Source organism: Dermacentor silvarum, chromosome 5 (genome assembly GCF_013339745.2).
Source record: "Dermacentor silvarum isolate Dsil-2018 chromosome 5, BIME_Dsil_1.4, whole genome shotgun sequence".
In the NCBI taxonomy this organism is placed as follows: domain Eukaryota; kingdom Metazoa; phylum Arthropoda; class Arachnida; order Ixodida; family Ixodidae; genus Dermacentor; species Dermacentor silvarum.
In genome coordinates this window covers 53,051,343-53,073,018 of record NC_051158.1, presented here as the reverse complement: position 1 = coordinate 53,073,018, position 21,676 = coordinate 53,051,343, and the positions used below count along the sequence as shown (strand labels likewise).

At 47.3% G+C, this 21,676-nt stretch overlaps 1 protein-coding gene across 1 annotated transcript in view; it reads right to left on the bottom strand.

Annotated features, from left to right (window-relative positions):
• LOC125945692 (uncharacterized) overlaps window positions 1-18,881 on the bottom strand; it is a 55,470-nt gene extending 36,589 nt beyond the window's left edge. Inside the window, exons 1-2 of the mRNA XM_049667934.1 lie at window positions 18,794-18,881; window positions 2,640-2,822 (exon numbers count right to left, since the gene is read on the bottom strand). Coding sequence (XP_049523891.1) covers window positions 2,640-2,822; window positions 18,794-18,854 — 244 coding nt within the window. The 5' untranslated portion in view covers window positions 18,855-18,881. The remainder of the gene's footprint in view (window positions 1-2,639; window positions 2,823-18,793) is intronic.
• Between the last annotated feature and the right edge of the window lie 2,795 nt (window positions 18,882-21,676).

The following is a 21,676-nucleotide window of genomic DNA, read 5'->3' as shown; positions in this document are numbered from 1 at the left end:
TAAAACTCTCTATTAGATAGTGATCCTCTGGCGTGAAGTGACGACCGCCAATGCGTAGATACTGGTGCCGATCGGATGCCTCCATCCCAAAGCTCTGCTGCCACACCACTCACACGTTGCCTTGAACACAGGCACATTGTCGCTGCTTGACATGTTACCGATGGCTGAATATGCAGCCCCAATGTTAGAAGGGCGAAAAGAAAGTTTCAGGAAAATCTGTGAACCTAAATCCAACCCGGAAGTCAGGAGGATATATGTATTGTCTCGTGACACTGAAGAAAACAGTCGCAAAACTGTGAATGACGAAACGGACTTTATTGGGTGAACCTGTGCCCCCAAAGTAAGTTGCACTCAAAGCACAACGATAGCGGCGAACACAGTCGGCGATCGTCGAAATCTGATCAGTGGCGAAACGCGTGGGCTTTTATACATGAGTCATCCAAGGTTCTAGACTAGTCCCTGGTGCCCGCGTGTCTTCCAGAAAGTACTAGGCAATTCGCGTCGCTCATACAATCAGATTACATAAGCGTCGGTGACAACCGACAACGGATAGAAGCATCGATAACGTTCGAGAAACTTCCAATAGATGCAGGCACGGCTAACATTTGTCTGCCGGAGCAAAGCGGTCACCGGTGCAAGATAAACATGTACACGTGTCAATATCTCTCTCTCTCTCTCTCTCTCTATATATATATATATATATATATATATATGGACGTTACTTTACCGTAGTGACTGATCAGCACGTGGCACGTGCTATGCTGGTTGTCATCGCTGAAACATTGGTCTGGTCGCGTTGGGCGTTGGGTTCTCCGGTTGCAGGAATTCGGCGCGACCTACAAGTGCGGCAAGAAACATCAAGATGCCGGCGCTCTTTCCCACTGCCCGCTGCCACTCTCATTTACGAGCATAGCTCGGCATTACACTTCACAGGCCCAGAGATTACGTCTTCACTGACGTTATGATCAATACTAGCGCCTATTAATACGCTGGACACCAACCGCTACACTGAGTTCGCGTCTTATCAACGTGCTGACCCATACTGCCACCGAATCATACAACGTCTATGCGAAACTTGACTTCTGCCTATTGCCAGGCTTCGTCGCCAACTGACGCAGTTTAAGCTCTAGAATCATGTGCTGCACCATTACATTTATCATTCTGATGGAAATCGTTGGGTTCCGGTTCGTCCTCGTTCGCTGTGCACACAGGTCCTCGAAGCCTTCCACGACAACCCCTCTGCTAGTCAGTAAGGTTTTCAGGAACCTACAACCGAATCAAGAGCCATTTCTTGTGGCCTGACCTTTCTGCCTTTGTGGCTAAGTGCATCGCTTCTTGCACGTTTCGCCAACTGCGGAAGCGACCAACAACGCCTCCTGATGGCATGCTGCAACAAATTTCATGTCCGGAGACACCTTTTGACATCATTGGCATACACATCTTCGTATCTCTTCTTATCCCGCCGACAGGACATCGATGGATTGTGACTGCTGTCGACCACCTAACACGCTACGCGGAGACAGCTCCTTTACGCTCTGGTTCTGCTTCAGACGTCGCCACCTTCTTTCTGGAAGCCATCGTGTTACGTCATGGAGCACCTCGCGTCCAGTTAAGTGACCGAGGCAAGACTTTTTAACAGCGGAGTTGTTTAAGGTGAAGGTCCCACACCGGCGGCACGAGCCCCCCGTTTTCAGTACTGTTGGTGCTACCATGGCGCATCTTCTACTTAGGATAGAAAGTTGTCGTATATACCATAAAAAAGCCTAATTTTGTAGATTACAACTATACATAATATAAAGAAATTGATTGATATGATTTAGAAATAAATGTTCAAGAACAAGCATGATATACATGGTTTTTGCAAACTGTGTCTCAGTTGTGACCATATTTAGAGGAAACTACCGCATTTAATGCATTGTGGCTTGCTTTGTAGCTTCAGGACATAGTCATGTAATAACTAGACGCAGCAAAATAATGTTGAATTATTACTGTTTGGATAATTTGCTCTTGAAGATTGCCAAATATTGCAATCTTCTGTTGTAAACAGCCCGGCCTATAAATGCTAAGCAAAATTTTGGATGAATTAGAGTTTAAGGAATTTCTACTTAGGACGGAAAATTTCATTGATGTACCTTTATTAGTTTTTAACCGCAGATTCTTAGCCTTAGCACCTTCGGGAAAAGCCAAACAGCCACCATTTAGAATTGTTATGAGAAATATAATGATTGGAAGTACCTTATTGGTACATAATTCATGATATTAATTGCCGCAACCAGCATAAAATCTTATCTCAAAGATTTTAATTGCGACTACATCATTCGCAAGCGTTAGATGTCAACTGTCGGCGTCATCTAGCAAGGAATAACAGCACATGTAAACCACATCTATAATGCATAAGTAAATGCCTCTCCGAAGCATTTGTAAGACAAACAACTTACGCGCTCTTGGGTCTAACCACGTCGGTGTAAAAGCAGCATGACGGAGTTAACATACTTTATAATAAGCCGGATGCATGTGGCAATAGGACCGGCATATGCTCTTGACTCAAGCTTCAATATTACTGTGCGAAAATTTTCAAGCGTGCATCTTTGACCCTGGTAACGTTTCAAAATTAGAATGGAGACCCGGATCTTGCTTACCACATTGTTCTTCGCTAACGCATTTCCCATCATTTCGTCTGAATAGAGTAGATTTGCACGCACATCTTCCATAACTTGACTTTCTGCACCACCACTTATGTTGTAGATTGACGCCGGTGCAATATTTTTGCGGAACATTAGTACTGCTCCAGCAAAAAACTGGTTCCTCATTATCTGGACAGGCTGAAAGAAAGCAAGAGACAATATTACTTTTAAAAAATCACTCACCATTCCACTGCGGGGAAGGTGGATTACTAGCGAAGCAATTTAGTGCACGACATAAGGTGACATAATTTAGATCAAAAGTATGAGCAACTGATATTTCTCTAGAGTGGTGACGGCGGTCATCCCGAACAATGAAACACGCATACACAATTTTATTTTGATCGGCTGTCTTGATCGACGGCATACATTGGCGTGGAAGACTACCGCCACCTTGAGGAGCCGGAGGAAAGTAGACATGCGCGATGGGAATGCCACGCCGGGAATATGGATGGAAGCTGGGAGCGACGACAAAGAGACGGCGGTGCGAGCGTAGAGATGGCCGTCACGGGTCGCACAGCGGCTAATTTTTGAGAAACCTTTATCATCACCTGACAGTCTACTAAGTTTGTAAATGGTGCCTATTAAAAACTAATGTACTGAAAATGCGCATATCCAAGTGGTGAGACGTATAAGCTTTTGTACAGCATGAATTGATTTTTCATCAAATTGGGGAGCTGAGTTATTGCATACACAGATCTGTTGACGGACACGAAAAATCAATAGAAGCCTAGCTATAGACAGCTTGCTATTAACACTGCATTTTTTCAACACTGCAGAGAGGTAGGAAGATAAGTCCATAGATGGAAAGTATTCGCTACAGAGATAACTTTTTCCGGAGTTAGCTTTAGATGAGCGTAGGTGTCTTTTAGTCGCTGACAGATAAAAATGAACGTAAGCCTTTGCTTAGAGCTTTGTCGTAGCAATACGTTCTTGTGTGCTGTTTCGTCGCGATAGTTACCATCATGCTGAAGAAGCCTATAATCTATGTGTTAGCATGCATGAGCATACACATTGTACAGCTCGACCAGTAAGGCAAGTAGATGTTTACTGCATTTCAAGTTGAACTTCGTTATGTTCTTGCTAGAGGCATATGTTCCAGTTTTGTTGCTGTCTACGTGTTCATTGCTTGAGCAGAATTTTATCACTGACCACGAAACGTAAAGATACAGTGTTTTGTGAGTAACTGATGAAGCACCTGGATATGCTGGGAAGAAGACGAAGAAGCTGGTCAACGAACATCTAAAAGGCAAGTACCGAAATGAAAGAAAGCAGACAAAATTGACGTCATTGGAGTAGAAAGCCCGTTAGTCGCGAGGAAAAAGAAAGAAGACGAAGCAGGGCAAGGCAAGAAACTGCCAAAGGGATGTTTGCTCAGCCGTGGAGGAATTTATAGACGTTTTAAGATTTTCTTTCATTTTTTATGTTATTTTTGTTCATTTCCTCCTGGCAACTTTACGAATTTCTGCATTAACAGACCTTTCCTAGTACCATCGAAATTGTGGTCAATCCCCCGCAGTAGGTGTGAGCCACCAAAGAAGGCATACCACACCGCACTATACCACTGACTGAAAGCAAACAAAGAAACAACAAACACATGAGCTGGCAGTGGTGACGTGGGAATGAACCGGTTACTACGCGTCCGACGCGACGCAACTGAGCAGAATCGGGGACCCGGGCCGGAGAGCGGATGTCTGATAGATGTCCTACAATAGCACCGTGCCGTGACAGTGCTCCACGGCCCCGGTGCAGCCCCGTGAAGTTATCGCCTGCCCCATCCCAGTTTCACTAAGGTAACCACTTGGCCACGTAAGCGGCCCAGCACACTACCTACCACGTCCTATGCCATGTGGATTACGATTTCGCTTAGCCGCTAGCAGCCCTGTCAGCCAACAGTGAAGGAGGCGAACGTCTGTGTCACATCGGAGTCACAACGGTCGCGTCTTTCGCCACGTTAGACCGGCTCCCGCCACATTGGGATCGTATCCACTCAATGGCTAACTATTGATTCAATGCTTTTAGATACTCTACCATGATTAACCCCCCGCATCCTGGCTTGCAGTAGGAAGCCAATCACACAGACTCATCATTAGAGGGTCAATGCCTGTGCTCAGTAGCTTGACTAGAATTTACCTGTATTCCTTCAAATGAGTTACCATTATAAATCAAAGAGCCCAATGAACCTTTGTCTAAGCAGTGTACATCATCGACTTTGCTTCCTTCCTTCGCGTTAGTTCTATTCAATTCAAGAAATGCAAGTCTTTGATAACTCATTACCACATCGAGTTATCCACAAACACGGTGCGTTGTATTTTAAATGCATACGACGCACAATGGCTCTAACACCGTTCTGGGGACGTGCTTGGGGAGTGGAGATGAAGTTGCTGCCGAGGTCACTATAGACGGTCAAGTTTATGACTGACATCAGCGAGTACAGCGGCAATACATGCCTCTATGAGCTGCCACTATATCGCTTCACCTACTGATGTCTAGCATGAAAACTATTTGTGGCGCGCCCAAGCATGCGTAGGCCAGCGAGCGGGTGCTCGCTGGCTTACGCTCCCCATGTAATGTGAATGCATGCGCTGCCCTTCCCCGCGCACTTATTTTGTAACTCTAACGAACAACCAGTTATTTGCCCTACCAATTACATGGCCTTCCCCGTGTGCAGTATCAACTAGAACTTCGGCTAGACCCATTTTCTCACTGATTCACGCCGCTTTCTTCCGGTCTGTCAACTTTAGAACTAACAGTGTTCGTCCTAGCGCTCATTGCGCGGTAATACACTTGTTTTCAAGGTTTTTGGTTAACCTCCAAGTTTATGCACCCTATGTTAGTACCGCTAATAAAATGATTGCAAGCTTTTATTTTGAAGGATTGCGGTGAGCTCCCTGTCATGACTTGGTAATGCCAATCGTATGCCCCTTATTTCTTCTGTAAATTTTCTTCTCATGATCAGTGTCCCATCTTAGTAATTGAGTAATATAAATAGACTCCTTCCTGCACCAATTTTGGCTGACTGCAAATCCTCAGTTTTAGTATTTTTACAGGCTACTGAAATCTGTATGTGTGTGCTGTGTACGGCTTTGAAAAGGACGAGTTGAACAGCTGGTGGCTCCTACAGGCGGGCGACACGCGTGGAAGTCTCGCCGACAAGAGATGATCTGGAGAAAAGATAACTGGAAGTATCTGAAATGGACAGTAGAGTTTGCTTTGTTCCGAAACTGCTTCTCATGGCTTCCCAGTCGACAGAATCAAAGTTTAGCCACTTAGTGAAGACGATCATGGCCCACTGGATGATGGGCATGAGAAGGTCCGCGAGACCTAGTTTTGCTCTTGCCAACCCAGTATTGGTGGTATTTCTCCGCGAGAGTGGTGCAATGGTAGCTTTTGTGTTATCATTGTTATCGTGCTTCAGACATTTTCCTTACGCCAAGTATCTGTCTACCTATCTACGGATGTTTCTACCTATCTATGACTGTTGCTAACCGTTCTCCCGACTACCTGGTTCACTGTGCAGTTTATGTTGGAATGAGTAGCGTATCCGAACCGAACCCTTGGAACAACTTGGCTAATTCATTATGTGGCAATGTGTACGCGGATGTCAGTTTTCAATGAACGTCTATCATGACGACACGGTGCGGTGGTTGGAGACGACAAGAAGCAGACAAGTAGTACGCGCGCCGAGGCGAATTCCGTGGTGGATGCAAAACGACAACGTCGAACAGCGTCCGGCACGTGAACTCGCGGCGCAAGAACTAAAAACAAAAGAAAAAAGCACCGCATATCCACGGGGTGAATGATGATGAGTGGGCGAAGCTCCGGAGGGAATCATCGGTAAACCGTGAATCTTCCGTTGTAATTCGCCCAGTCTCGCCGCACTAAATCGAACGATTGACTTCCACCAATGACACGCGGCATATGTGACGTCATTCCTATTTTATAACAGCGCCCTTCATTATAATTGCACCATCTCCCGCTTAAGGGGACGCTAGCACAAACGCGTTAGAAACGTGCAGTACTCTAAGGGGAAGAGGCCACAGCGTCTTACGCAGCCATTTACACATGCCGGAACGTGCACCGCGTTTGCCGATGCCATCAGCGTTTATGAATACGGGGGTAAGGCGGAGAGGCCACAGCGTCTTACACCAGCTTCTTGCACAGGCCGTAACGCGCTAGCACAAACGCGTTAGAAACGCGCAGTCTTTCGTTAATGTTGGGTATTTATTGCCATCGTGGTGCGTCTGTCCATGTGCGCTTCGTGGCGTAGTGGTTAGCGCCACGCGTTCAGAAGCGAGGGGTCCCTGGTTCGATTCCGCTACGGCCATAACTCTCGAAATTTTTTTTTCTCATAAAAGTAGACGTGGCTACCTACTACGACGACTACTACTACTACTACAGAGGAGGGACTGACCCACACCCTAAGGAGCTTCGCCCCTAAAAGGCATCCAATCGCAAGAGACCACGAAGCTTCGAGCGACCAATGAGCAAACGCCGAATCGGCCAGAGCGGCAGAAAAGCAAGGCGCTGACAGAAGAGAGGGAGTTCCAGGAAGCGACGCAAGGAGAAGGTCGACCAGCAGACCGGGAGTTGAAGACGGGCCGTCGGGTTGTAGACCAGAGCCACCAGGACTTCACCCAACAGGGACCTCCTGCCAAACCGTTCCTGGTGTCGCCACTCCACCCGATCATGAACTGCTGCCCGAGGCCGATGGACTTCTGCGCCCGTGGCCAGAACGTGAGCAGTCGGGCTACGGGCCAGAGTTCCACGCGCAGCCGCACGGCCAGAACGCCGCCGCCATTTGCCCGTGCCGCCAAGCCGCCTGCTTTCCCTCTCCAAGCCAGAGCCACAGAGAAAGAAATTCAACAAGAGGGGACACTCGGCAAAAACTGGCAACAGGAAACACGTCACCATACGTCACGCTATACTTTTGACACCGAACGTTAGCTGCCGCGAGCATCGAAGAAAAAAGAAAGTGAACTTAAGTTAACAGGCATTGATTTTTTTTTAATTCTTTGCCGCGAAAACTAAAACGTTTTGCGTATAAATGAACTGAAGCTTTGCGACTTATTTTCCGTGCCTTACCTAGCCACGGGCCAATGACGCGCCAGATACATGCGTCATCCGCCAGACACTCCCCCGAAGCCAGCGAGGATGGCTGCGCGCGCGTTTGAGCGCTCGCGCGCGGCGACCCGTCTGTCTCCATCTTTTTTTTTTTTATGTAACCTGGGGCGCGATCTTGTACGCGTTCCAAAATGGAACGGAGGCGTTCCGTTCCATCGAGCCGCACACGATTGGTCAATTTCAACCGCGACGTTCAAATTGACCAATCGTGTGCGGCTCGATGGAACGGAACGCCTCCGTTCCATTTTGGAACGCGTACAACATCGCGCCCCTGGTTTATTCGGCTCTCGGCGTATTCTTGCATTCCTTCTGCACTGGGTCAAGACACCACTGCACTATTGGACTACGGCAAGATGAGGAATCTTGTTTCACAGTCTACGCATAGAGAAAGGAATTCAACAAGAGTGGACACTCCCATAGCGCCCAGCGGCCGAATTGACTGCTGCGTGCCAAGCGGTAGGTGTCGATCACTTGCATCACTTCCGGTTTCAGTTTTGGCGCGCGTATTTTGAACGCAAGCTAGCACGCCGGCTGCGCCCCCCCCCCTCACCTTTTTTTTTTTTTTGCTCTTGGTGCAGAATCGGTTTATTATTTAGTAGAAACGATTGCGAACGATCTCGTAAAATCCCATCGAATCTGTGCCACGTGCAATTTCACAAAGTAGACGCAAGACCTTTTGTGCAATGAGGAAATATTTATTTTGCTCTATATAAAAGCTCGTTCCGCGCTTTTTGTGCGTTCATCCAACGTTGTGACACCAGCAGGTAAGGCAGTAGTTCCTGTACGAAGCTCCACCGGACGGTACGAGCTGAAAAAAAAAGTAAATTACAAGCATGTTACATTTGCAAGCACGTAACAGCATGTTACAAGCATGAGTCATTTTGCTATTTAGACATAGGAATACTGCGAGGCGAAACGTGCAAAAGCGGTGAATGGGCGGCATTACAAACAAAAGCAATTCGCTTTTACATACATGGCGTAGAAAATACCGACTCGTCCCAAACATATATGAAAACATCTGATTTCCAAGCGTTCCCCAATTTCCGGGCATTATTTCCTGCACTTAGGCAGCACAAATACACGAGCGACTTCGCGTTTCCAAAACTTGGCCTCGGGCGACGCGACGGTACGCGACATACACAGAGACGGACGTAACAGGCACTCAAGACAAATGCGTGGGTGCAATGCCTTTTTTTCAGTTCTTTAGAAGACGTAATTTTCGAATTACAAGTTTCTGATATGTTCGTCGTTCGCGCGTTCTGCCGGCGCCAGCAGCACACCCCATGTTATCACTCTTGGCAATCGCCTATCGCGTTTTCAACAGGCGTGAGTACCGAAAGAAAATATATGTTGTTGTGGAGCCACAAAAAACGTCACAGACTTGTCCCTCTAAGATTCATTACACGCCAAACTAACTTTATCACCACGGCCGAGCTGCTTATCGCTAACTGCGTCACAGCGCGCTGTGCGGCCAGCGTGCCTCAAAAGAACCCCAGAAAGTAACGAAATTACTTTTCAGTAATGTCTGGCGTCACAGAAAGCGGCACAAACTTCTCCTAGCAAGATGCACTAGACTACACACCACGGCTGAGTTCTCGCTAACTGCGACACGGTGCCCTGTGCGGCCAGTGTGGCTCAAAAACCGAAATAAGTTACAATAGTCCCCTAGGAAGCGTCGGAAACATGTCTCAGCACGATTCATTTACTCAAATTAACTGCGCCAGGATGGCCGAGCTGTTTTTCGCTAACTGCGTCTTAAGTCTCGGTCCCGTGCCGTAAGCCTAATTGCGTCGTAGACTGTGAAACAAGATTTCTCACCTTGCCGTAGTCCAATAGTGCAGTGGTGTCTTGTCCCAGTGCAGAATGAACGCAAGAATACGCCGAGAGCCCAATAAACCAGGTTACATTTAAAAAAGAAAAAAAGAATGAGACAGACGGGTCGCCGCGCGCGAGCGCTCAAACGCGCGCGCAGCCATCCTCGCTGGCTTCGGGGGAGTGTCTGGCGGATGACGCATGTAACTGGCGCGTCATCGACCTGTGGCTAGGTAAGGCCAGGAAAATAAGTCGCAAAGCTTAAGTTCGTTTATACGCAAAACGTTTTATTTTTCGCGGCAAAGAATTTTAAAAATAAATCAATGCCTTAAGTTCATTTTCTTTTTTTTTTTTTTTTCGATGTTCGCGGCAGCTAACGTTCGGTGTCAAAAGTATAGCGTGACGTATGGCGACGTGTTTCCTGTTGCCAGTTTTTGCCGAGTGTCCCCTCTTGTTGAATTTCTTTCTCTATGGTCTACGACGCAATAAGGCTTACGGCACGGGACCGAGACTTAAGACGCAGTTAGCGAAAAACAGCTCGGTCATCCTGGCGCAATTAATTTGACTTAATGAATAGTGCTGAGACATGTTTCCGACGCTTCCAAGGGGATTATGGTAACCTATTTCGGTTTTTGAGCCACACTGGCCGCACAGGGCGCCGTGTCGCAGTTAGGGAGAACTAACTCGGCCGTGGTGCGTAGTCTAGTGCATCTTGCTAGGAGAAGTTTGTGCCGCTTTCTCTGACGCCAGACATTACTGAAAAGTAATTTCGTTACTTTCTGGGGTACTTTTGACGCACGCTGGCCGCACAGCGCGCTGTGACGCAGTTAGCGATAAGCAGCTCAGCCCTGGTGATAAAGTTAGTTTGGCGTGAAGTGAATCTTAGAGGGACAAGTCTGTGATGCTTTTTTTGTGGCTGCGCAACAACATATACCTTCTTTCGGTACTCACGCCTGTTGAAAACGCGATGGGCGATTGCCAAGAGTGATAACATGGGAGCGTGCTGCTGGCGCCGGCAGAACGCACGATAGATAACGCCGACGAACATATCAGAAACTTTTCATGTGAAAATTTCGTCTTCTAAAGGACTTAAAAAGGGCATTGCACCCATGCAGTTGTCTTGAGTGCCTGTTGCGTTCCTCTCTATGTGTGTAGCGTACCGTCGCGTCGCCCGAGGCCAAGTTTTGGAAACGCGAAGTCGCCCGTGTATTTGTGCTGCCTAAGTGCAGGAAATAATGCCCGGAAATGGGGGAACGCTTGGAAATCAGATGTTTTCATATTTTGTGGTATTGTTTGGGATGAGTCCGGTATTTTCTACGCCATGTGTGTAAAAGCGAATTGCTTTTGTTTGTAATGCCGCCCATTCACCGCTTTCGCACGTTTCGCCTCTACACGCAGTATTCCTATGTCTAAATACCAAAATGACACATGCTTGTAACATGCTGTTACGTGCTTGTAAATGTAACATGCTTGTAATGCTTGTAACTTTTTTTGAGCTGGTGCCGTCCGGTGGAGCTTCATACAGGAACTACTGCCTTACCTGCTGGGGTCACAACGTTGGATGAACGCACAAAAAGCGCGGACCGAGCTTTTATATAGAGCAAAATAATTATTTCCTCATTGCACAAAAGGTCTTGCGTCTACTTTGTGAAATTGCACGTGGCACAGATTCGATTGGACTGTACGAGATCGTTCGCAATCATTTTTACTAAATCATAAACCGATTCTGCACGGAAAGCAAAAAAAAAAGGGGGGGGGGCGCAGCCGGCGTGCTATAGCTTGCGTTCAAAATACGCTCGCCCAAAAACCGAAACCGGAAGTGATTGACGCCGACCGCTTGGCACGCTGCAGTCAATTTGGCCGCTGGGCCCTATGGGAGTGTCCCCTCTTGTTGAATTCCTTTCTCTATGCCAGAGCTGCCGCGCTCTGGTTGCCCGTCCAACGGGCCAATACACTGACCTTTGGTGAGACCAACACCGCTTCGCTCGTCGTCTTATCTCCGCGTCGAGACTATTATGCGCTGTCACAGTCGTGCACAGCACGGATGGCGTACTGTTAATAACATACCAGCCTTAAGTGCGTTCCTTGCCGTAATATTTCTTTGAGTGTTTATTTTATGGCTTTGTTTGCGTTCTAGTTTTATTAAAATTTGAGTGTGTTTTACAGCGTAAGCTGTTATGGGCTCATTCCAATAGCCGTTTCGGGTCGCGATGATGCCGTCGTGGGCGGCCGCGTAACCGCTATCGCCGCAAACGTGAAAAAAGTACCCGATTCCCGCAGGGATGAAACCCACGCCCGCTGCGTGGGAGCCGGATATTCTACCACTGAGCCACGCAAGCGCTTGCTATCGGCCCGCGGAAAATACGGTAAGGTAAACGCAGGGTGAGACGACTCGAGCCTCCGCCAGCATGGTGGCGCCGTCTAGGTAAGATGCCTGCAAACGCGGCGCGCCCAACATGTAAGTTGTAGTTTTAACAGGGGGGTGAATCTTCCTATACCTCCCATTGGGGCTCATATAGCAGACGCTCAGTCGACGCTAGCGCCACGGCGCACTTCAGTTAGGCCCTAGCGGGTGGATGATGGTACTACGGCGGCGAAAAAAAGAAAAAAAACGGCGTGATTTTTTTACCCTCCCCCTTTCTCTATAGCACTTTCTTCTTGCTTTTTTATGATAAAGTTGTTCCACTCGTTTCTCCTTTCCCTCTAGACTTTCATATCCCTCTCTCATGCCTCGCCTCACCCTCCCCTCATGCCTCGCGCAATGCTCTTTTTTATATCTTTAGCTGTCCGGGTCACGCTCTTTTTTTTTTATCGCGGGCGTTATCAGACGCACCGCCGGACCGAAGCGCGCGCATAGAGTAACATACAAGGATAAGAGAGGACACTTCCATAGGCCGTTGCGGCCAAGTTTGGTTCGCAGCGCACCTAGCGGGTGTGTGGAATCTACGAAGACTCTGAGAGTGGGACCACAGGAAAACCAATCTCGAAGGCTATCGTCTGGTGATTAGAAAAATTACACGGCCTCCAAGATCACTTCCGTGCGAGTGCTCGTCCCGGAGGCTATATTTCGATTTTTTTAACGCTTTGCTTGCATGCATCGAGTAGCTTCGGGTAAGCTGTACCGCCAGAGCAGCAAGCACACGATGCCACTGTGTGTTTATGCAGACATTTTAAATAAACATGACAAGTGTTGGAAGTGACGAAACAATTTATTTTCAAGTCATATTCTCAGTAAGCACATGCACACTTTTTTTTCGCAACGTTCGATGAACGCATTTTTTTCGCAACGTTCGATGAACGCAAGAACAGAAAGATGGTTGCACTGCAAAGTGGAAGACATGCCAATACAGGTGCCATATGTTGAGAATAAATTTCACAAAAGGAATAAACAGGCGATATTATGAAAAACCCCATAGAACAGTAAAACTGCAGAAGACAGCATTAGCATTAAAGAGGAAAACAGCGCTCGTCCTTTGAAGCCTAATCTTTCTTATTAAGTGGTAGTTTCGGGCTGTATAGCAAACAAGGAATGAAGGCTGCTCACAGCAGTTGTCAGCCAACTACGCTCTCTCCCTGTCCTGCCGTTGTTACTGCACCTCGCAACACAGAAATCCCGTAGTACATTACTATGGTCGGCATGACCTGAAAAAGAAAATAGTATTGGTTATGTCTTCTCTCCCGCCTTCGCACAAATTTTCACCTACGCACTTCAGATCGCCCTTTCGCGAAAAGCGTCACGTGCAATTGTCGCAGCTAAAAAAAAAAAAGAAAGAAACCTTCGGTGCCATGCATGCGCTACTGAGACAGGAGTGTTTATTCACAATACATTGTAGCCACAGCTTACAAATATTCTTCTCAATTCGCAAGTTCTCTCTAATTGCGCTCGTAAAAAAGGCTTCAATCAATCTGCGCACGCCACGAATAACGATCCTAAGCATCACTGCATTCTTTCACACAATTGCACACACGTGCATTGAATTCAGACTACGTATACCGGTGTGTGCAGACTCACTTTCTCGTGCCAATGAACGATTTTCTCGCAAACGTGCTGCGCAGCATTCCAAATTGCTGTTTCTTACATAATGTGAAGCAATACACGAACATCTTGCGCGAAGTGAAGAATACAAAAAGCTCTCTGCGCTGAACAGCACAATGTGACAAATGTCAACTTACGGCTGAAGTTACAAATACATAAGCAATTTGCAAAGTAATGAAGGGAAAAAGAACGTAATAAAGGTCTTCTTACCAAGCAGCAGCCAAGCAGACAGACGTTCTGGCAGACGAATCCAGCAAAGACCACGCAGACGTTATCGCACATCTTTTGTAGCGTCACCTTGCCTGATCACACCATGGCCGATATTTTGTAGCGATGCGTTGTGGTAGTCTTATCCTCCACCGCTCACGGCCGGCTGATCCCGTTGATAACGTCTACGTCTACAGCCACATAGACAAGTAGACGTATAGTGCACTATAGAAAAGTTACTACAGTCGATAACTAGTACGCGCGTTCCTTCAGAGACAGGGAGTGATGTGTTGCCCTCTAGCGGGCGGCATGAAGCTGCTTAGCTCGGCCGCTTTTAGGCTGGAGTGGCCACTCTTGTAATCCGTATGTTACTCTATGGCGCGCGCTTCGCGCTCCTCTCCTGTCCGGCCGTGCCATTCATGCATTCGTGCTGCGTGCTTGTGCGCAGTGGATTCTTTTTGCATTTTCACGCATGGATCAGGTTCATTATTACAATCAAGCAAGCATGTGCCCAAATTGTATTAAACAATTATTCCACTTACAACCCCACAGTTCTTTCGACTGACTTTATTGTGTTCGTTTGAGAAAACCAGAATTGGAGCAGACAGTGCAACACGCTATAGAATGGAACAAAACGCGGATGGTGTTTCATGCACGCACATGTAAAAAGCATTTATTGTAATTGCTCTAATGGCCAATGCGCAGAATAGCTTCTCATGGCCTGCTTCTCGCTCGTCATAAAATTCACCTCCGTGAAGTGCGCCGAGCATATTCTGCGGTTGTTGACCTTGTCTCTGGGCAAACCCATTAGGTCCATCCTTTCAGCGTAGGTTAAAAACGCTTCCTTCCTGAAGAACAGTCAAGACCATAAATTATAACATCGCAGTTGCAACATACAAAACTGAGCTCGTTTCGCGTCGCGGCAGAGTACTAGTTGTGATATGTCAACCTTAATTCTCAGAAACGCATTTTTAAACGATGACGACCAATTAGCTAGAAATAAGTAAAAAGCGCACACCTACACACGTGTTCCTTGTGATACGCACAGGTGGTACTATATTTATCAGAAGCTTTTTGTTCGCTGCTTGTTGACATAACGATTTACTGCATCGTTGTGGTGTTTTTAAATCAGCTAGGTGCTGCCTCACCACCAGACATCCATGTACGACTGCGCACAATTACTATCAAAAATAAAAACCGGGAAGTAAACTGCCCAGTGCTCACCTGTTGCCTTTAGGGATGCGGTAGAATTTCACGACGCATGGCTCACTTCGTCTTGATGTGTTCGCACACCATTGAACCACACGAACAGCGACAGCTGCGAGACATTGCGGGGAAAAGCCGACAAACGTGCAACGGTAAGATACTACACGGACCACACTGCTAGCGCGGAAGGCGAAAACCGCAAAACTGACCGCATAATGCCAGAAAAAAATTGCTGCCGTTTTGGCCGTTATCTGCACGGCCGACGACGAGTGCGGGCCGCGCCAGCCGCGCCGCCGATAGTTGAAGGCGAGAGAGAAACGACAAATTTGAGATAGGGTTGACAAGTAAAGAAAGGAAAAGCGAGAGCATTACCCATCCGCAGCTCGCCGTCGACGCCGGACGGACAGTTCAGATCGTTCTCGTCAAAACGAGGCGAACAGACTGCCGCGAATACCCTGATGTGCGTGGTGCCCAAATTGGAGCTACTAGTGAGCCACTTCACCAGCTTGCGCTGTGGCTCTGCTTCGCATGCCGCGCAGGTCTGTGACTTTTTTTCACAAACGGCTTTGTCCTCGATCGGGTTCTCTGAGGCGGAGCCTCCGAGAACCCGATTGAGGACAAAGCCCATTAGACCCATCAGACCCATTAAAGAAAGGAACCTGCATCACACATGGGTTACAGTGTATGCGGGGCGGCGGAGGGTTGCAGTACTGGTTATGTGCCACACGGTCTATCTTGGTCTTCAATAAACATATTTGATGCCAACTTGGGTTACTGGTTATGTGCCAGTAGGCGTGTGTCGCTCTTCAATGAATGTATTTGATGCGAACTAGCCAGTGGGACACTATGCTGCTCAGCAGTGACCCGAAGGATCAGCTCTGGGTTATCTGGACGGCCGCGAACGCCGCTAGACTACAAGGACTGGCCGCCGTCTAAGGGAGGGCGTGGGAGGGTGTGTCTCCATCCTTCTGGCCTCCTTTTACCCCATCAAGGGCACAATACACCTTGTTTCTCTAAAGGACAGCAGCCCAACGCTTGAGCAGGTTGCGCCACAGAAACACCGGGTATGTGCCACATTTGAGTGAACGTGTTTCAGGCCAACGCTTTAGCGAGGTTTGCCATCAGGATAAGTGGCACTCTTCAATGAACCTCTCACCAACTTGCGTCACTGAGTATGTGCCGCAGATTGTACGGCAAGCGATGGAACATTTCTCAGCGTTCGCGGCACCAGAGCGCTACGCTTCCCAGATCAGAGGCCACGAGCGGACTTACTGGCATCGCTACGACACGGTACGTATGTAAAGAAAGAGGCATCAAAGAGAAGCTTGTCAGCCTCATGGCACGTTTCTAAGCGTTCACACGCAGCGGTGGGCCACGCATTTCGGAGGCCACGTGCAGGCTTCGCGGCAGTGGTGCAAGATGGTGCTATTGTTCTTAGGTAAGTGCGATCGAGGAGTCCCGGTACAGTACACGCTTCATACATAACTAGTTTCGACGGAGGAAATAAGATGTGTTGCTATATTTATTGAATGCTAAACAGGGACAATCCCTGAGGGTAACCTCAGGGATTGTCCGTTGAAAAGTCTGCGCCACATTCATAAAACTAGAACGATTTGTGATGTACATAAAGAGACTGAACGGTGCAGTAAAGGCTGTCATTGGAACGTCAGCTGGCTCAATAGAGAACTGATGGAATGCTATAATGAGGTCGATCTTCTAAAAAAGATATGGTGTCAGCAGAGAAAGTAAGGTTTGGGTCCTGGTTATGCGGAATAGAATATCCGTCGTTGAGGGTCCTTGCGTTTAGTGTTCTATAGTCGCCGCAGAACCAGCAGTCATCAAAATCGTCCATTTGAACTTTATGATGAGGTGATGCAAATTGCACTACGATGGATCTAACTTGGAAGGTGGTGGCGTGGAGGAGAAGAACAACACCGGGCCTCTAATCTCAAGGTCGTAAGTTCGAATCATCTTCCAGTCTACCACATTTTCAAGGCATGGAGTGGTGCCTGACACCGGCAAAAAGAAAAAAAATTGCCGAGAGCTAGTGGGTCTATACTAGTCCAGGTGCAACCAAATTACGAAGGCCCACTAAACTTCAACAAAGGCACTCCCCCACCAGAACAGGAATTGGCATCCTGGTGCAGTATTCGCCCACTACCTCCCTCATGACTCCTGTAATTATTCCATGGCCCTCAGTCCCCAGCGGCTGTGGAGCATCTCACCAAGGTGACGGTGAGACCTGCGACGTGGCAGAGCGTCCTACGAATTTCTTGTTCTAGACAGGCCGCCACTGTAATCCGAAAAAGGCAACGTTAAACACGCGCACGCTGTCGAGTGAGGCTAGCTTAGCAGGGCTGTTTGAGGAATTATCGGGCATTGCCTGGATGGGATATTACTATACTTAGCGAGGTTAGAAGAACTGGTGAGGCTTATACAGTGCTGACTAACGACCACGTCCTCTGCTACACAGGTCTTCTTGGTAAGAGGGAATACAGAGTAGGAATTCTAATTTATAAGGACATAGCGGGTAACATTGATGAATTCTACAGCATTAATGAGAGAGTAACAGTCATCGTAATCAAGCTGAATAGGAGGTATAGAATGAAGGTAGTACAAGCCTACGCTCCAACCTCCATTCACGATGAGGAAGGAATAGATCAGATTTACGAAGGTGTTGAATTAGCAATGAGAAAGGCGCAAACTCAGTACACTGTATACTCATGGGCGACTTCAATGCAAAATGCTGGAGAGTAGCAGGCTGGTGAACAAGCAATTGGCAACTACGACATCGACTGTAGGACCGCTAAAGGAGAGATGTTGGTAGATAGAGAGAGAAAGCACTTTTTCTGCACATGTCAGAGAGTATGGGTGATCAGGGTGAGACGCAGCTCCCCTTTTCGCCATTTACCTCCCCCTAGACTTCGTACTGCTTTATGTTGGAGAGATAAAAAATATTACAATGAAATATACATATGTCTATTGATAGATATTGGCCCAACCAGAAATGTCCCTGATCCTAAGTTTCGACACGTGAACTTGCCTTGCAGATAAAGTGAAGGCACCTTTACATGACGTGGCTTTTAGAAACGTCCGTTGTTCAGCTCCGGTTGATCTCGTTGTTTTAGATGTTTACTTGCTTATTTCTAATAATCGTTAAAGCTGCTCGTATGTAGTATTAAAACAAAACTCAAATATAAGTTGTACTAACTTAGTGCGTGATAAAAGGCATAATTATTTGATTACGAAACAAATGGTTGTGAAGCCTATATTAAAGAAATAAAAAATAAGAAAATGCATGATCCCTAAATAAAAATTTGCGGCATGTTTTTCTCTGCACTGCATCTTTGAAATGTATTATACGTTACTCATCATCACATTTCTTTCTTTACATGCCTACTTTGCCTTGGCACGAGTTATGAAGTAATTTAAGCGTAAAAGCTTTTTCTTTTGCTTTCTCAGATGGCTGCGGCCAACAACGTTAACGCCTACATTCGTTCATACAAAGTTCAGTACTATAATTAATAGCCAGTAATTGGCGAACGACATTTAGTATCCTCAAGAATTTACTTACAAAAGCAACAGTGCGAAGTGAGGTAATTTAAAGTAGACGGCGCATATGAAAATCCCACATTATCTCATTTCGGCTTTAGGTTATTGGCACGTGTTAAGAAAATATTTATTAGAGCGTCCTTATCTCTATTGTATACAAGAATAGATCACTTACATGCTGTGATAAGTCTGATCTTCCAAGTAGAAAACACGATCAGCAGCATCAGCAGTGTCATATTAAATCTGCCCAAGGTTGAGCACCGTAATCTGAGGAGAATAAGACACAGCCATGAAAGTGTGCATCAGTGTGGTGCTGAAGAAATACTACAAAATTTTATTCTTTCGGCGTTTATATTGCAGAGACAACTAGACAACCGACAGTTTTAGCCTAACCTTACCTTCTTACCTTTAAAGAGAGAGAGAGAGAGAAAATGATTTAATGAAAGGCAGGGAGGTTAACCAGGACTGAGCCCGGTTGGCTACCCTACACTGGGGGAAGGAAAAAGGGGAGAGAGAGATTAAGAGAAGAATAGAAAGTTCACTCTTGATATCGCCGACGTAGCAACAGATCTCTGTTCTATCACTGATTATCACTCAGTCCGGGTCATAGACGGTCACTCAGTCCTGTCGTTTTTAAAAATCGCAGCAGCGCTTTTGTGGCCTTTTGCAGCTGTGATATTCGAGGCCATGGTCCCAAGATCTTGCTCAAAGTGAACGGTCTTCTATCTAGCCTATTGAGAACGTTGCAGAGGTTATGTCTTTCGCTTTGAAAAGATGGACAGTAGCATAGTAGGTGTTCTATAGTCTCATCGACACCACAGGCATTACACTCGGCGCTATCAGCCATTCCAATCAAACACGTGTAAGCATTGGTGAATGCAACACCCAAGCGTAAGCGGCACAGCATTGTCTCCTCATTTCGCGGAAATCCAGGCAACAGCCGCAGCTGCATAGATGGGTCGAGAGAATGCAACCAATGTTGGGCGAATTCAGTTGTATGCCACTTCTCCAATGTCATAGTTTGCGCTAGCTTGCTTAGATGTTGGGCTGCGTCAGTCCTCGACAAAGGTACAGAAACAATATTTGCTCCTTCGTGTGCTTTCCTAGCAGCTTCGTCGGCGATGTCGTTGCCGGTGATGCCGCAATGACTCGGCAGCCACTGAAACACGACGTCGTGTCCTTTTGCGATCGTATGGTGGTGCATTTCTCGTATCTCCGAGACGAGTTGTTCGCAGGACCCGCGACGGAGAGCTGACAAAAGACATTGTAGGGCCGCCTTTGAATCGCATAATATTACCCACCGATTAGCCGGTTGGTTGTTAATATAATCAATGGCACCTCGGAGGGCAACAAGCTCCGAAGCGGTCGATGATGTCACGTGAGAAGTCTTGTATGTGATGCTCATTGATCGTGATGGTATAACCACTGCGCCGGTGGAGCTGGTCTGAGTGGAAGAGCCATCCGTATATATGTGGATTCGGTCAGAGTAGAAAGAGTGCAAGCAATCGAGAGCTGCTTGCTTCAAGGCCAAAGTGGGCATTCCTGGAACGTAAAGGCGCACTTCAGGTTGTTTTAAACACCACAACGCTGATGGTGAACGTGTCGAGGGTGTGAACCCCGATGGTAGGGAGGCACTATGAATGTTGACCACGTTGGAAAATGACGCCTGTGGTCGTCGTTCTGGCAGGGAGGCAAGAGAGCTTGATTGCACCCGTGAAACGTGGCGAATATGGGCCCTAAGCGTGTCGATGGTCATGTAAGTCGTGATCGGATGGTCTTGAGCCGTGATAACTGTTCCTGCTGTTGAGGCGCTCCGCGGAAGGCCGAGGCAAACACGTAATGCCTGTGCTTGCACGCTCTGAAGGGCTCGAAGATTTGATCTGCATGTTTTAGCAAGCACGGGAGAGCTATAGCGTAGGAAGCCGATAAAAAGCGCTCGGTACAACTGTAGCATAGAGCTCACTGATGATCCCCACGCTTTACCGGCGATGAATTTGAAAACGTGAACCATAGATGTGAGCTTCTTCTTCAAGTGGGCAACCTGAGGGCTCCAGGAGAGGTCTCGGTCAACAAAGACACCCAAAAACCGATGATTTCTCTTGTAGGAGATACGCTGGCCATTGATGCACACTGGATAACCAGACATCGCTTTTCGCGTAAAAGCGACTAACGCACATTTTTCTGTCGAGATGGTTAGGCCTTGTGTGCAAAGATAGCCAGTTGCCTGCGTTGCTGCCTTCTGTAACCTTGCCCGAACCTGCGGGCGAGTCACCGCTGATGCCCAGATGCAGATGTCGTCGGCGTAGATCGAAACACTCACTGTTTCCGGAAGGGAATCGGCCAGCCAAGAAGTGTGAGGTTAAAAAGAATAGGGCTTAGAACACCGCCTTGAGGAACGCCACGGCATGTGTAGTGGTCAGTAGTCGGACCATCTTCTGTGCGTACATACAAGGACCTTTGTGTCAAGTAGCTTTGGATCCATCGAAATACTCGCCCTCCTAGTTCCAATGTCACAAGTGCGTCTAGGATGGCTTGATGGGAAACGTTGTCGTAGGCACCTTTCACGTCAAGAAAGAGTGCTACTGATAAGCGTTTCCAAGACTTTTGCTGCTCAACAGATGACCTTTAAGATGACCTTTCTTACCTTTAAAGGTACTTGCTGCGCCTAGCGGCTGATGCCCGGAGATTACGGGGCTCTGATATGTTTAACAAAACGCTTTGGGGAGATAGTTGGTGATGAATTGTTTCTTACGAAAGTAATCCAGTGCTACTTTTTAAGACGAGGACACAGAAAGACATGAGAGGACGGGTGCTGACTGCAACGATGTGTAATGAAAGAGACACACGTTACATTTATAAACAGTGAAAGCACTGAACGCATGCGCATCATGACTGCAGGAGAAACTTTGTATATTGTAGTGGGGAAGAGAGTCCGCATACCATTGAGAGAGGTTGACGAAGCCCAGCCGCCCGGAGAGCGCGAGACAGTGACCGACGCTCTTGGGCCAAGGCTGTTACGTAGCCCCTGCTTGTAAATAAACCCCCTTACAGTTTGGCG